The following is a 17,396-nucleotide window of genomic DNA, read 5'->3' on the forward strand; positions in this document are numbered from 1 at the left end:
ATTCGCTCAGTCATGTCCTACTCTTTGCAACCTCATGAACTGCAGCACGCCAGGCCTCCCTGTCCATCACCAACTCCCGGAGTCCACCCAAACCCATGTGCATTGAGTCAGTGATAACTCCAGCCATCTCATCCTCTGTCGTCCCCTTCTCCTCCTGCCCCCAATCCCTCCCAGCATCAGGGTATTTTCCAATGAGTCAGCTCTTCGCATGAGGTGGCCAAAGTACTGGAGTTTCAGCTTCAGCATCAGTCCCTCCAATGAACACCCAGGATTGATCTCCTTTAGGATGGACTGGTTAGTCCTTTAGGATGGACTGGTTAGACCTCCTTGCAGTCCAAGGGACTCTCAAGAGTCTTCCCCCACACCACAGTTCAAAAGCATCAATTCTTCAGTGCTCAGCTTTCTTCACAGTCCAACTCTCACATCCATACGTGACCACTGGAAAAACCATAGCCTTGACTAGACGGACCTTTGTTGGCAAAGTAATGTCTCTGCTTTTGAATATGCTATCTAGGTTGGTCATAACTTTCCTTCCAAGGAGTACACTGCAGTGAACAAGTCTGGCTTAAAGGCATGCCCAACTATTAGAGGACAAGGGCTGTGGAGGACTTTGGACCAGTACAGAGTTCATCTTGCCCTGATGGGGCAAGTGACTGAGCAAAGAGAGGGCTGCCATGATTATACACTGAAAGTCAAAGTTGCTCAGTTGTGTACGACCCTTTGCGACCCCATGGACAGTATAGTTCATGGAATTCTCCAGGCCAGAATACTGGAGTGGGTAGCCTTTCTCTTCTCCAGGGGATTTTCCCAACCCAGGGATCGAACCGAGGTCTCCTGCATTGCAGGCAGATTCTTTACCAGCTGAGCCAAAAGGGAAGCCCAAGAATACTGGAGTGGGTAGCCTATCCCTTCTCCAGCAGATCTTCCCAACCCAGGAATCAAACTGGGGTCTTCTGCATTGCAGGCAGATTCTTTACCAACTGAGCTATGAGGGAAATAAGGGAGATACACTGCATCTCCCTTATTTGAATGATCCTGAAGCCTAAACCACTAACAGGAGCTAGCTGGAGAGCGAACAGTAGAATACTTTTTCCATTTTCTCTGTCCCGAGGGGGAGAATGCCCAGCCTGTGTGGGTATCCTCTTCTGGGACTGAGGTGGAACAGGGGAGGCGTGAGCAACTTGTAGCATTTACCTCTTTGTTTGCTGTCCCAAGAGAGCCTGCTGCTGCTGCTGCTAAGTCGCTTCAGTCGTGTCCGACTCTGTGCGACCCCATAGATGGCAGCCCACCAGGCTTCCCAACCCCTGGGAGTCTCAAGGCAAGAACACTGGAGTGGGTTGCCATTGCTTTCTCCGCAAGACAGCCTAGTTCCTACAAATTCTGAGTCTCTGGAAATTGAATCTTATGATGGAAAGAATTAAAACACACTGTGTTTAAGTCTTCTAACCCAACAGCTATAAATAAATTGAGGGTCAGCACTTTAGAACTATTATTGTCCTGGGTGGACAAAATGAAACTAACACATGTACCTTTTGCGGCTGCTGCTAAGTCGCTTCAGTCATGTCTGACTCTGTGCGACCCCATAGATGGCAGCGCACCAGGCTCCCCCGTCCCTGGGATTCTCCAGGCAAGAACACTGGAGTGGGTTGCCATTTCCTTCTCCAATGCATGCAAGCGAAAAGTGAAAGTGAAGTCGCTCAGTCGTGTCCGACTCTTCACGACCCCATGGACTGCAGCCTACCAGGCTCCTCCATCCATGGGATTTTCCAGGCAAGAATACTGGAGTGGGGTGCCATTGCCTTCTCTGGTACCTTTTGCTACATTAAAACAATTTTCTTATGGGGCAAATACGGCAAGTCACATCCTCTGTCTAATCCTTCTACAGTGTCAACACTGGTTAATCCAATAACGTTGTTTATGCAGTCCACAGGGATAAATCAGATGTTGACAACTCAAGACACCTTTAGTGGCCAGACAGATAAATTCAAAAGGGTAGGAGTAGTTGGGTAGCAGCTGCTACTCACTTCTAGTAGACTGTTACCAGGGAGTGGGAACACAGAACTCTACAGTATTTCAAGTTTTCATAAGAAAACAGAATCTGGATTTGTATGAAAAATCTCCAAATAAAAAGAAAACTTAATGTGAACATGTAAAATAATGTACAGGACAAACAAAGCATGTCTTCAGGTCTGATCCAGTGTGGACTACTAATGTTCACGCTCCGTTACAAGCTAATAGCTGTTTAGAATTTTAGACTTGGGAGGGACTTTGTTTTTAAAACGTGTGTATGTATGTGTGCATTCTGCCAAGGAATAGTTTCTTTAAGAGGTACAAAGAGGCGTAAAACATTCAGTAAATAAAAGCACAGCTGCACTGGCCGAACAGGAAGCCCTCCCTCTGAGACACCTCTCACTGTTCCCCTTTCCCTCCAGTAACCTCAGAGCACCTCCAGAGACCACGTCTGAAAAGTACCAACCTAATCCAAACCCTCAGACTACAAGTGAAAACATGGAATCCAATTCTTATGGAAATCGTTATTGCAATCCCCACAACCAGTCTGAATTAGACTTTAAGGGCCTTATCCCCGAGCTAATGTTACTGATAGTAAATGAGAGCTTTGATTTATTCAGCACCTACCATAAACCAGCACCTACCGTAAACTGTGCTTTTTCATATACCAGGTCTTTTCACAGCAAGTCTGTGAGAGGGACATTCTTATTTCCACCTCATAGACGGGGACACAGACATTCCAAGAGCACCTTTTATAGAGTCAGTAAGTAGTAAGCGGCAACCAGGACAGGAACCTGGGTCCATAAGACTCCAGATTTGTCCTCTGTAACCCTGATGCTAAGCTGCCACCCAGCTCTCCCTGAAAACTACTCTTCCCCAAAGCACAACACAGGCAGGAATGCCAACGTGAGTGGAGGCGAAGAAGGATATCAAAAGAGGGCCGAGTCGTCTAACATAAAACAAAACCAAGGTTCACAGGACACATTACTCAAAGACAATAAAACCTTAAACTATGTTTATCATATTCTGGATGATACATGCACCTCCTGAAGCTGGTAATTCTGGAACAGGTAATTTTATAACACATAATAGCACTTTAAATAATGGGTAGTCAGCCCGTTAATGAACTCATCCCAAATGGTTGTTAAAACAGAAGCATATTTCCCTCTTCTTTTAAATAAAATTCTTGATAGAAATCATCTATGTTCTTCCATAAAATGTCCTGGGTTTCATTATCAGAAACCAAACCTTGACTGAGGCAGAAAGACTACTAACATGACTCACTGTGACATTTCCTGTGTCCTTAACCTTGTACTCAGGATATCATCATGTTATTTAACTGGTATTTAGCACGGCAGGATTTTATCTAATTCTTTGCTGGAAATAACGCCAGCGCTGTAGTTATGGTCCCAGCTCTGCCGTTAACTATTGGTGTCACCTCTGGCAGGAAACTTTCTGTCTTTGAGTCTCAGAACATTCATCAGGAAAATAAATGTGACGAACTCCAGGATGGCCTCTGAGGACACTTTGTGTCTCAAAAAGTTTATGAAGAAGCTGACAAAGACGTGAATAGCAGAGGTAGACATACATTTCAAAGCAACTGTTGGTACTACGATGAACATTTCTCCTTGTCAGTTAACTAACTCTGTCTACTGAGCTCTAGGGTGAACATTTTCATTTCCATCTGCCCAGAAGTACAATTCTGGGGAATCCCAAAGTAGGTGGAACGCTGCACAAACTCAAGGATGGATGCAACCTGACAACAAAAATACAGACACAAAATCTAAGCTAGGCCATTCTTCCAGGTGTTGAGATTCTTGTACAAAAGAACAGTCAGATTCCTTGATGCATCTGCAGTGGGATCAGTAATATGCACGGGGCCAAAATAAGTGTCCAGAGACAATGGTTCAGGAAGTGCCCACTGGCGCTGGTGATGGGCTGATCTTGTGGCATGATCTTAACTGTGTGTTGTTCCTCTTTGCTTCTCTCTGGTTCTCCAGCCTCTCCAATGATCCGACAAGCCACCCAACATCCATCCATTTTCTGCTTCAGTTAGTCAAAGTGGGGTTCTATTGTTTGCAACCAAGAAGACCAGCCAGCATGGCAATAATATAAAGAATGAGTTGTAAACGACCTCAGTGAAATGAGAAGAATTCTAGAACTAGTTTTCCGGCCTAACTGGGGCCAAAAGCGAGTGAACGTTCTATTAGTGTTTAAAGATGGAAATCTGGAAGCCCGTGGTATGTAGCAGAAAAGCAATTAACTGCGTTATCTTATAATCACTCAGATTCAAAGAACTTCTTAGAATGATGTGCCCAGTGGAGACAAGGCTGAGTGGTTGCTACCACAGAAGCCGAGAAAGGTATAAAGAGTGTCATGTACTCAAGGCCCGTGGGCTGAAGTGAGTGCTTCTAAGGGCACTGTTCGGCTTAGGAAGACAGTGACAAACTGGCACCCCTGAATTCTCGGTTCAAGGTGTGGGGTGCAACACAAGGATTAAAGGCCACTCCAGACTGGTAGGTGCCACCTTTAGTAAGCAAGAAAACACACACGTGAGGCCTGTCTCGGGCAGTTACAAGATGACCTCCGCACCTGCCCGCCAGAATCTTAACTGGGCTCAGTCACACAGACCATCCACTGGCCTCAGTACCGCTTTACTGTCTCAAGGCTGAAGGTGAAAACCAAAGGTACGGACTGATCCTGCAGGTTGCCAAATTACATCAGTTAAATTTGCTTCCCTTTCGTAGAAGAGATCTAATGATATAGTGATAAGGAGGGATACTGTGATGAGTGGGACCTCAAGATGTGACATGGGGATACACGACAAGGTTCAGAGTACCCAGGCAGGATTCTAAACCCACAGCCCTCAAGGCAGACCCTCATCCCTTGTCTGCTGGGGCACTCCTCTGAAAGATATACTTTGTAACAAGAAAATAAATAGCCTCATACCCCATTCCCACCATTCTTCAATGTCTTCATCTGTAGGTAGAGTTCTACCCACTGTGCTCTGGAAAGGTCAAGTCAAACTTAAATCTGGAAAAAGGATTATATATTGTTTATAAGACACTATACATTTACATTGGTTTGAGGGTGCTAGATTATGGAGGAAAGGACGAAATTTTAGATGGGGCTAAGATATACTGACACAAATGTATTGATTCTGGATTCAATGTTGTAGCTTCAGAGCTGGTCTTTTGGGGGTTAGATGATCAGTGGGTTTTTGACAGGGGCTTGGTGGGATCTTGTTGGAGGAGATAATGGGGAGGACGTGACCCATGAGCTAGACCCTGGCAACTGGAGGTCTCTCATCCCCTCTCCTGTCCTTGGAAGTTATGTTCACTGGCTTTCCCAGCCCTAGAAGCTGCCTAAGACTCATAGTCTGCCCAAGTACCATACTGGCTTCCCGGATAAACATTTTTATGGTTGAAGTAGCCAAATTAAAAATATTAGAGATCTCCCTCTACCATGGCAGGAAATCAAAAGCAATACTGCAGATGGGGCTTTCAGAGATAAGTAATGCCCATCTTCATGGGTAGCAATTCTTGGCATTTGTCCATTTTAACTGGATATGTTATTAATATATTGTCTTGAGCAACCTTAATCAAATGTATAAGGTAGTTTTACAGATGTGGTCTTTTTAATGCAAGAAATCAGTACACCCTTGGCAACACATATGCAGCTTGAATTTGGCCAATGCTTTTTCCTCCAAAAGGAATTTCCTTTCACCCTAGAAAGGAGAGCAACACGTCCTCACCAACTTGCCTCAGAGTGTTCTCCGAGTGCTCCCTGAAGCAGCAGCAGCAGCAGCAGCCCCTGGAAACTTGTTAGAAAGGCAAATTCTCCATCCCGCATCAGACCTACTGATTCGGGAGGTGGGGTCAGTGATCTGTGTTTTAACAAGCCCTACAGATGATTCTGATGCACACTAGAGGGTGAGGAACACCGCCCTGGAGTAACATCAGCTCTTCAGCTCTGTGCCTTAATTTCATTTGACCAGAGACTAGAGACTCTAAGCATATTACTGTTTCATAGGCCATCACACTAGCCCATCTTATTTAGGACAGAAAGCTGGTGAGGTCATAGATACATCCCAATGAGGATATGAACCCTACATAAATAAAAGGGGTCTTCCACCTTGATTCTACTAACAGTTCCTGGCAGACACGGGGCACATCTATGGAACACCTGTAGATAATCAGCCCAAGACCGCTCATGAACTGGGTGTTATCTGGTGACCTACTTATGACATCAGGTGTAGCCAATAGCATTCCTTCTTCAAGTGGCCGGAGTAGAACTTAAAAGACAAGGGAAAGCTACTGCTCATACCCTCAGAATGCCTACTTCTGCCATACGACACCGACACCTTTTCCTTAAAACACACTGGCTAGCTCCCCATGCTATAATGACATGATAATGGAAAGAACCATAGCATGGACCTGGGCTTGCTGTTGCTGTAAGATTCTGAAGAGAAACTCTGGGTTAGAAGGCTAAGAGAGAGGAATCTAAAGAGGAAAAATATTTTTATTTTAAAAAATATATAAAATATATAGAGCTAAGCCTCTGCAGAGTGCTCTTGTGGTAGCGTCTTGTCTATACCTTGCCTCCCTTTGTACTAAAGCTGCAGATTATATAAACATTTGTCACTTTTCTGAAGCCCCTGGTATGTGGAAGAAGCCACTTTACTAGTGACCAAGGCCAAGTGACTGTCAAGCATCTGATTCTGAGCTTAGGATTTGTGCTTTCTACTTCTGGTGACACACACAGTAACTCAAGAAGTGGTAAGAGCTTTATTTCCTACCTTAATATGTCACCAAAAAGAAATCCAATTTCCAGTGACAGTAATGAAAACAGAGAAAGTGAAGAAGTTTAAAAAATGGTTGAAACAAAAGTGGTGCGCCGTAGCTAGGAAACAGACTCACTAAAGAGCTAAAGGGGTCCTCAGCCGTTTACACTTCACAGAGCAAATACTTTCAAAGTGGCTACAAGAGTCTAGAGTAAATTCTTTGAGATTGTTAATTGACTAGTATATAATCAAGTGGTGCAAACTTTGCCACTTATTATCATGAATGTGACCAATCTCAGGCAAGTCAACTTCTTTTTTAAAAATGCAAAGCAGGGCATGGGACATAAGAAAAGAATAATAAGCAGAAATGTGCATTATTTCCACAACAGAAAACTTATTACTTTTAAAGTACTTAGGTAGCTCAGTGGTAAAGAATCCAGGGGAGACATGGGTTTGATCCCTGGGTCAGGAAAATCCCCTGGAGTAGGAAATGGCTGCCTCCTCCATTATTCTTGCCTGGAGAATCCCATGGACAGAGGAGCCTGGCAGGCTACAGTCCATTGGGTCGTAAAGAGTTGGACATGACTGAGTACAGCATAACCACAACAACAAAGCAGTGAGCACTATAAATTTTAAACTATTTCTCCAAATGAGCTTTCCTTTGGAAATTAGACAAAATAATCTTGGCACTGCAAAATAATCCATCCACTAAAGAGTCAATTTTTAAATTTAAAAATTGTTACTTAAGGGGATTTAAGTAACAAATTTAAGCAAAATTAAGTAACAAATTTAAGTAAAATGTGTTACTTAAGTCCCCCCTACTTAGAGGAACTTCCCTGGTGGTCCAGCGGCTAACACTTGGTGCTCCCAGCGCAGGGGGTCCAAGTTTGATCCCTGGTCAGGAAACTAGATTCCACATGCCAAAACTAAGATCTGACACAGCCAAACAAACAAATAAAAAGAAATATTAAAAAGAAATAAACTTATAACTTAGAGAGTGTGGCCAAGATGATGGAGCAGGAAGACTTTGAGCTCACCTCCTCCCACAGGCACACCAAAATTACAGCTATGTACACAGAATCTACTGATGAACATGACCTGAAGACTAGCAGAAAAGATTTTCCACAACTAAAGACATAAAGAAGGAACCACAATGAGACAGGTAGGGGAGGTAGTGATACAGTACAGTCAAGATCGACTCCCCAGGCTAGGCAACCCACAAACGGAAGGATAATCACAACTGCAGAGGTTTTCCCCAAGGAGTGAGAGTCCTAGCCCTACATCAGCTCCCTAACCTGGGGGGTCTCACACTGGAGAGATGAGTGCCCAGTATGCCTAGCCTTAAAGGCTAGCCGCACTGCACACAGGAGAGCTAGAGAGATGCAAGAAAGAGACATTCCACGCTCAAAGGGCACATACAAAACTTCACAAGTGCCAGTGCAGAGGCAGTAATGTGACCGGGTAAGACCACCTTGCTGATCTTAGAGAGCCTCGCAGAGAGGCAGAAGGCAAGGGACGCCTCCTGGGGAAACAGACACTGGCGGCTCCCATTTGGGAAGCTCATTCTACCATGAGGACAATGGTGCTGGCAAGTGCCATTTTTGAGTCTTCCCTCTAGCCTCTTAGTGGTGGGAGGGTCCACTACCACTGGTGGCCACCAAACAAGGCAGGGATGTGGCAGCCAGTAGGGCCAGGGACCAGACCCGCCTACCAGGGTGCCCACAGCAGTCAGCCCTGTCCCATCAGGAGGACCCACACAGTGGACACCCTCAGAGCATATGGCCCTGGTGACCAGAGAGGAGTGTTCTGCCAGGCCCCATGCGATGTCTCTTACATAAGACCAGTTCTCCAAGACTGGGAAACATAACTGACCTACTTAATACATAGAAATAAACACAAGGAATTTGGCAAAATGAAGAGACAGAGGAATATGATCCAAATGAAGAAATAAGACAAAACCTCATAAGAACTAAGTACAGTGGAAATACGCGATCTACCAGATAAAGAGTTCAAGATAATGACCACAAGATGCTCAAATGAATTCAGAAGAATGGATAAATACAGTGAGGAATTTAATAGAGCTTAAACAAACTACCACACAATTGCACTCATTTCACATGCTAGTAAAGTAATGCTCAAAATTCTCCAAGCCAGGCTTCAGTAATATGTGAACCGTGAACTTCCAGATGTTCAAGATGGATTTAGAAAAGGCAGAGGAACCAGAGATCAAATTGCCAACATCCACTGGATCATCGAAAAAGCAAAAGAGTTCCAGAAAAACATCTATTTCTGCTTTATTGACTATGCCAAAGCCTTTGACTGTGTGGATCACAATAAACTGTGGAAAATTCTGAAAGAGATGGGAATACCAGACCACCTGACCTGCCTTCTGAGAAATCTGTATGCAGGTCAGGAAGCAACAGTTAGAACTGGACATGGAAGAACAGACTGGTTCCAAATAGGAAAAGGAATCCGTCAAGGCTGTATATTATCACCCTGCTTATTTAACTTCTATGCAGAGTATATCATGAGAAACACTGGGCTGGAAGAAGCACAAGCTGGAATCAAGATTGCCAGGAGAAATATCAATAACCTCAGATATGCAGATGACACCACCCTTATGGCAGAAAGTGAAGAGGAACTCAAAAGCCTCTTGATGAAAGTGAGAGAGTGAAAAAGTTGGCTTAAAGCTCAACATTCAGAAAACGAAGATCATGGCATCTAGTCCCATCACTTCATGGGAAATAGATGGGGAAACAGTGGAAACAGTGTCAGACTTTATTTTTCTGGGCTCCAAAATCACTGCAGATGGTGACTGCAGCCATGAAATTAAAAGACGCTTACTCCTTGGAAGGAAAGTTATGACCAACCTAGACAGCATATTCAAAAGCAGAGATATTACTTTGCCAACAAAGGTCCATCTAGTCAAGGCTATGGTTTTTCCAGTAGTCATGTATGGATGGGAGAGTTGGACTGTGAAGAAAGCTGAGCACTGAAGAATTGATGCTTTTGAACTGTGGTGTTGGACAAGACCCTTGAGAGTCCCTTGGACTTGCAAGGAGATCCAACCAGTCCATTCTAGAGGAGATCAGCCCTGGGTGTTCTTTGGAAGAAATGATGCTGAAGCTGAAACTCCAATACTTTTGCCACCTCATGCGAAGAGTTGACTTATTGGAAAAAACTCTGATGCTGGGAGGGATTGGGGGCAGAAGGAGAAGGGGACGACAGGATGAGATGGCTGGATGGCATCACCAACTCGATGGATGCGAGTTTGAGTGAACTCTGGGAGTTGGTGATGGACAGGGAGGCCTGGCGTGCTGCGATTCATGGGGTCCCAAAGACTTGGACAGGACTGAGCGACTGAACTGAACTGAAAATTATAAAGAAGAATTAAACAGAACTGAAGAATATAAGAACTGAGAGAAAAAAATATACTCCAAGGAATAAACAGTAGATCAGATAATACAGAGGGCCAGATCAGTGAACTGGAATACAGAGTAGTAAAAATCTCCCAAGCTGAATTGAAAAAAAGGAAAAAGAATTTTTAAAAATGAGGATAGTTTAAGAGACCTCTGGGATAGCATCAAGTGTACTAACATTTGCGTTATAAGGGTACCAGAAGAAGGAAAGACATAAAGGGGCAGAGACTTTACTGGAAGAAAACTTATAACTTGAAAGACTATAATTCACATTCAGGTACACCTTGAACAAACATCAATGAATGAATACATAACAAATATACAAACTAGAGTAATAAAAATATAATATCTACAAGCTGCATTCTCAAGGAAAGGTGATAATCACAACTCAACAGTCTTCCCATGGTCTAAAAGAACCACATCCCTTTGTGGAAGGCTCTCCTGAAATCATAACTAATATCCTAGACTGTGGAATGTCAAGGAATGGCCCTAGGAACCTTGTGCCTATCAGCAGAGACTCCTAGGAGAAATATTGTCCCTTGTTTCCATACAGGTCTAACTTGATTCTGCAGACTCAGAAGTGGTCAAGGCGCTCTTTCTTTTAATGCAGAACAATGTCAGGAAGGAAGGTAAGTTTATATCTTTGTTTAAAATGCAACAGTGGCCATTATACACACAACTGATCTGGAATACTTTTCCATATCTATTTCACTTTAAATGACTCAATACATGACTTTCAGAATAGTTACACTTATTTTCAGAAAGTCTTCCCTAAAAAAATACAGAGGTTAGTCATATTAAACATTTTCTTTTGCATGGGATAGAAGCGGGGTCCATTAGACTCATTAAAAAGCAGATGAGTATGTTTAAAAACCAGTGCCCAATAGAAGCTGACTCTTTTCTTAAAAGTTTGTTTATACAGTTTTTCTCCATCCCCTTATTTCTAATTGAATAGAGACATTTGAATAGTGCGTATTAACAGGTGAAAGGAAAGGGTTTTTTGGGCTCACTTCCCTTTAGACCTTTCAAACGTGGAACCACCACGTGCTGTTCCAAACACAATACTTGACTTAGCTTTTGCCTAGGCCTTAACGTAGGCAATTCAAAAGAAAAACACAATATTCCGGTTTCCATTTTCCCTACATCAGTCTCAGCTCTTTTTGGATGAAATTAGTCTCTCAAGGGACATCAACCTCACAATTTGAGAAACAATGCTCTAGATATGAAACAAAAAGCAACACAATGGAAAACCAGCAACCATTTGTTTTTACACTTGGAGAGTTACACTGTACAACATCCTTTTCATGATAAAGCCAAGTAACTACTCAGAATTGTAAATTAACTCTTTGTAATACAAATCACTTCAGCCTCAGACAATAAAATAAGGGGAAAAAAATCAAAGTCCTTTATTTCAGGTAATCTCTGAAACAGAACTAAAGGACCAGGATATTTTGGTCAGATCCTTTGGTTTGTGATAAATTTGACTTAAAAAATTTTATCTGGAAAGTAAATAACATATAGCACATATGCTGCTGCTGCTAAGTCGCTTCAGTCGTGTCCGACTCTGTGCGACCCCATAGATGGCAGCCCACCAGGCTCCCCCGTCCCTGGGATTCTCCAGGCAAGAACATAGAGTACTTTAACTGAGACCTGAAAAGACTGAGCAGATGAAGAAGGGTAGGTATTGAGGCAGTGGATACAATATATGCAAAGGTATAGAAGTGAGAGGGGATAATATGAATCTGAGTTCTACAAACAGGTCAGTTTGACTGAAGCAGAGTGTATAATGTGGCAAGGGGCAAGACGGGAAGCTGGACAGGAAGGCAGGGTCACATACAAAGAACGTTGGGTGCCATGCTGGTCAGGTCTGTATTTTTCTGGCTTTAGGGAAATAAAGAATTTTAACCCCAGAGAGGACTGCACATATTTGCATATCAGTAAAATCGCTCTGGCACCACCACAGGGGACAGACTGAAGCCATAAGATTTTATTTTCGATCTAAAAATTCTGACAAGACTTTGTACCCAAGACATGGATGAGAAAGAGAAAGGTAACACTGATTAGAGGTTAAAAAAAAATCTCCCAGCTTAATTTTTATTGAAGTTTATAAAGAAGCAGCAAAGACTGAAATTAACACATGACATTCTAATCTTAGGAAGTATTTTGTTGTTGTTGTTATCTAATAAGGTCAAGGGTAAAAAAAAAATACATAAAATAGTTTAAAAATGACACTATGGTCCATGGTGACAGAGAAGACTGCATCAGACCATAGTGCTCAAATCACAAGCAAGTCACAACTTCTTGGGGCTTCAGTTTTTCACCTATATAATGACAGGTTCAAAGTTTCCTAACCTGGGCTATAAACAAAAGTATATTTCAATATAATTGGTTTCCTTTGTAATCCTACTCATTTTATTTAGAATTCTGAGAATGCATCAATGGCACAAAAGAGGATAAGAAACTCTGCGTGATATTTAAGTCACTTGCGTGCATGCTAAGTTGCTTCAGTTGTGTCCAACTCTGTGACCCTACGGTGGCTACGTAGCCCGCCAGGCTCCTCTGTCTATGCGGATTCTCCAGGCAAGAATACTGGAGTGGGTAGCCATTCCCTCCTCCAGCGAAGCTAGAGCTGAAGCTCCAACACTTTGGCCGCCTGATGTGAAGAGCCGACTCATTGGAAAAGACCGTGATGCTGGGAAAGACTGAAGGTGGGAGGAGAAGGGGATGACAGAGGATGAGGTGATCGGATGAATTCACGGACTCAATGGACATGAGTTTGAGCAAGCTCCAGGAGATAGCAGACTACAGGGAAGTCTGGCATGCTGCAGTCTATGGGGTTGCAAAGAGTCGGACAGAACTTAGCGACTGAACAAGAACAACAAAGACTGACTTAGGTTGATATTATTTTGCCTTTCCATTTCCCTTTCTTCTTTTGTAGACTTAGGTTAATGCTGATATTAAATGACTGCTTGGTATCTTTCTTTTACATCCTTAAACCAACTGAAAAGTGACTTATGGAATAAAACTCAATAGTAAGGGGTAGGAGAAAGTTTAGTGCATGAGGAAGATTATATAATGAAGAAATTAGTAGTGTCAGCAATCAAGTAAAGGAGGACATTTCTTGGGTATGTCCACACACAAAACTACCTGGGAAAGAAGCTAGGTAAATAAAAAAATAACTCTTTCAGGGGGTCAAAAACAATTGGTTTTAAAAAGACATGCATGAAACAAAACCTCATTCTTATCATCTTAAAACTACAGTATCTAATAGCAGGGAGGCATCTCTCTCTCTATTCATAATGGTACTTCTCTATGATAAGGAACTCTAAAGAATCTGAATTTTAAGGTCAATGTCAGCATTCTAACTCCAAATGTATTAGCTATTACACAAAAAAGGAAACCAGATTAAAAAAAATTTTTAAGAACGCTATAAGAAATGAGTTATAAAACACATATTAGAGAAAATGTGAATGAATGTTATAATTATTCCTTGAAGTTACTCACACTACTTGATTTGATCAGATTAAACAATCAAAATGGTTCTGATTAGCCAATGGAAATCTCACCACATCATCTGTTCAGTGCTCAAAATGACAACTTTGCACTGGCTTGGAAATCTACTGAAAGATTACAGTAATACACTGATAATTTGCCATATCTTTTAAAAGTACTTCTACTCAGTAATCAAAAGCCCTCCTATTTCAGACACGAGTCTACAATGAGGTAGCTGGACAACTATTCCACTAAACAACAAGGGAAGACTGCAAAATCAAGCCTAGTCCGTTTTTAAAGCTGTGTCTATATTAAAATTGCCGGGGTTTCAACTCTTAGAAACAATCTGAGGAAATAAGTCTTTACCTTTCTCAGCCTTTCTGGAGAAAATCTACAAAAAAATTTGTCATCTTACCTTCACAAAATTTATCATCCTAATAGATCTGTAGGAGAGGACAGGCTCCTGTCTCTACAGGTAACTCTTTCTTCCCACACCTCCCTAGCCATCTGCATATCTCTAAAGCAGACGCAGGCAACTGAGGCACCTGGGGCAATCTTTACTGTCACTCTGCTCCTCCCCTGCTGTGAGGTTTCTTTTAAGGTCGGGCAGATCTCAGGGAGAAGGAAAAGGCAACCCACCCAGTACTCTTGCCTAGGAAATTCCATGGATGGAGGAGCCTGGTGGGCTACAGTCCATGGGGTTGCAAAGAATCGGACACGACTGAGAGACTTCACTTTCTTTCTTTCTTTTTACAAAGACTACTTAAGCACTATACTTAAAAAAGACACTTCTTAGCAAAACACTATCTACAGCCCCCAAATCCCCAAAATCTTCTAGTCACTGATTTGCTTCAGACAAACAGGCCCAAGTGAACATAACAACTACTCATGAAAATATATGTAGTCCAAGCACTTTAGTCCAGGCAATAGAAGATTATATGTTCACGGAATTAGTAAAAATTCAGAATTCACATTTTTTACCATGAGGAATTACCAAATTGACTCAGGAGAGCAAAATATCTGCCAGGTGCACGATATTTCAAAATCATTCACAACTATAATTCATAGAGAATGAACCCTATCTTAGGCAAATCCACTAAACAAAGCCACAAATGTACACAAAATATAAGCCAGTAGGGAGATTTAATTTTCAAAGGCATTTATTCAAAGTAGGACTTATTTACAACTTGAAGAAATCCCTTACTGTTATCTTTTTCAAAAAAAGGTTGCATTTATAGCTTATTCCAGAACAGAGCATAAACTATTCTTCCATAAAGATATGAAGAACTACTCACCTCCATTTCTACAGCAGCAATACTCTGGTCATAATGACCCATCAGATTAGGGAAAAATGTCATGTTGTAGGCCATTTTCATACATCTGGGAACAGTAATTGGTTCACAGGTGAAAAGACTGTGCCCTCTTACCAGGGGTAGAAAAATACATGTCCACAAAAATGTAAATGTTTCCATTCTCTTCAAATTCCTAATTTCACAACATGGCTTGGATTAATCACTCTTCATTCTCAGATTTCCATCCAAAGATAAAAATGTTCAAATTCCTCATTTGATTATTTTACCATTTTGAAGGAAGCTCTTTTTCCTGAAAATGAGTTCTGGGTCAATTACTGTAAAAACAATCAAAAGGGTGTATCAGCAACATTTGTTATCGACTCAAATGCAAACGTCAAAGTGCAGAGTTTCATGCTAGGTAATTAACACTGGGAAAACGACGGAAAATTTCGTCCCATCAATTACTGTTCCACCTGCCTTGGCACAGAATCTGTGACTTGCGGAGGAAATCTCATCTCTAGGGACCGGATGACCGGAGGTTCGTGCTGTATGGAACACAGGGTAAAAGCGGGGCACTGGATGAGTGAGATGGAGAAAATGGTGGGGCTGGGAACAAGTTAATGAGGATTAACAGAACTGTAAAATCTAAAAGGCCCTGTCGGGTGTTTTATTACGCACAAGAAAACTGAGTTGCAGGGAAGATCTCACGAGTTCTTAAATTCTTTAAAGACTCTAAAAGGGCCAGCTTTTGTGGCACTCTTCTGGAGACTAACTTTTGTCTTTAAAAAGGCCAACCAGAGGGAGACTTCTAGGATTCCTACTGCGGAGGAGCGAAACGAGTGTTCAAAAGGCTGGGGAGGGGGAGGGGAGTAGCGATCTCACAGAAAAGAAAAATGAGCAAAGCTGTCCCGGGAGGCCGACGGAGTTTCGGTGGGAGGGAAGCTGTGGGCACTGAGCCACGAATCGTCGCACCCGTCACCCCATCCCCCCAACACACACACACACACACAAAAACATGTACGTCCCGGCTTCCAGCGCCGGGCAGGGCAACTCACCCCCTCACCCCATCCCCCCAAAACACACACACAGAGCCACGAATCGTCGCACCCCCTCACCCCATCCCCCAACACACACACACACACACACATACAGCACCGGGCAGGGCAATGCGCCCCACCCCCGGGCACCTGCCCCAGGCCCAGCGCCGTGCTCCGCGTCCCTGGCCCCGCGGGGACCAGCATCGCAGAGCCCCAGCTTCCTGGGAACCTCGGGCCGGCGCGGACCGTCCGGCCGCAGCCTTTCGCGCACCTGCGGCTCGGAGCACGCGCCCCCTACCCACCCCGCACCCCTCCAGGCCCGCCCCGCTCACCCCGCTCGCCCTGGCGCCCGCAAGCCCGCCCGCCCGCGGCCACTCGCCCAGTTGGCGTCCGAGGAACCTCACCTCGGGCGGCGGTCGAAGGCACCCGTTCCTCCCCGTCCCGGTCCAGCCCACCGTCCCCCTGCGGCCAGCGACGGCTCCAGGGAGCGTCCGGGACTCCGGCCACCACGGGAGCCGGGAGTCGCACGGCCGGGCGAGAGCTGAGCAATCCCGCGAGACAGCGCCGCCAGGTCGGACGGGCAGGTCCCGGCTCGCGGCGGCGGCGGACCTGGCTCTCCGCCCGGGCCCCACCCGCGCCGCGCCGTCCGGGTCTGGCTCTGGGCTCGCCCCACCCGGCAGGGGCGAACAGTGTTGCGGGGGCGAGGTCCAGCTGCGGGGCCTGGGGGCCCCCTCCACCTCGCCGTCTCTTCTGTGCCGTCCGCAGGGGTTCAGCCTAGAGGGTTTTTGTTTTTTCTTTTGAAGTTCTTATTGAGTCCCAGATAAAACTTCTTTTAGAAAAACCCAATTTATTTCGAATTTCAGGAGCCAAGAATTTTTAAACGGGGCCAGTTTGCTCTGTAAAGTCCATTGCCCAAGTGACCTTAGAGGGTGGGTAATTTCCTGGGTATCTGTCCTAAAAACAAAAACAAAAACAAAAACACCTGTATAATTTATTAATTCAGGGTGTCTGGTCACTAACTGGAGACACAGGTGGCAATGATTTCAGGCCTGGCAGGTCCTGTGGTTTACTGATGCAGAACCGTATTAGAAAGTTGAACTGCTCTAGAAGTCAACCCAGTTTTTAGTACCAAAAAATGGCAACCCACTCCAGTGTTCTTGCCTGGAGAATCCCAGGGGCAGGAGAGCCTGGTGGGCTGACGTCTATGGGGTCACACAGAGTCGGACACGATTGAAGTGACTTAGCAGCGGTGCCACACATCATCTCACGGTGCTTCCCTGTTCATCCCTCCTTCCCTCTTAAAGTTGGAAAATCACCAGATCTTACTGTAACCAAGTTTGGTCTTTTGCAGAATGTCATACCC

The 17,396-nt window shown here is 44.0% G+C and overlaps 1 protein-coding gene across 2 annotated transcripts in view; it reads right to left on the reverse strand.

Annotated features, from left to right (window-relative positions):
• FZD6 (frizzled class receptor 6) overlaps window positions 1-16,609 on the reverse strand; it is a 36,529-nt gene extending 19,920 nt beyond the window's left edge. Inside the window, exons 1-2 of one of the 2 annotated variants that reach the window (XM_019973901.2) lie at window positions 16,438-16,609; window positions 15,000-15,306 (exon numbers count right to left, since the gene is read on the reverse strand). In XM_019973901.2, coding sequence (XP_019829460.1) covers window positions 15,000-15,176 — 177 coding nt within the window. In that variant the 5' untranslated portion in view covers window positions 15,177-15,306; window positions 16,438-16,609. Of the gene's footprint in view, window positions 1-14,999; window positions 15,332-16,437 lie in introns of both variants that reach the window. The other variant, XM_019973900.2, reaches the window with a different exon arrangement.
• Window positions 16,610-17,396: the final 787 nt, after the last annotated feature.

This window comes from Bos indicus, chromosome 14 (genome assembly GCF_029378745.1).
Source record: "Bos indicus isolate NIAB-ARS_2022 breed Sahiwal x Tharparkar chromosome 14, NIAB-ARS_B.indTharparkar_mat_pri_1.0, whole genome shotgun sequence".
NCBI classification, from domain to species: Eukaryota; Metazoa; Chordata; class Mammalia; order Artiodactyla; family Bovidae; genus Bos; species Bos indicus.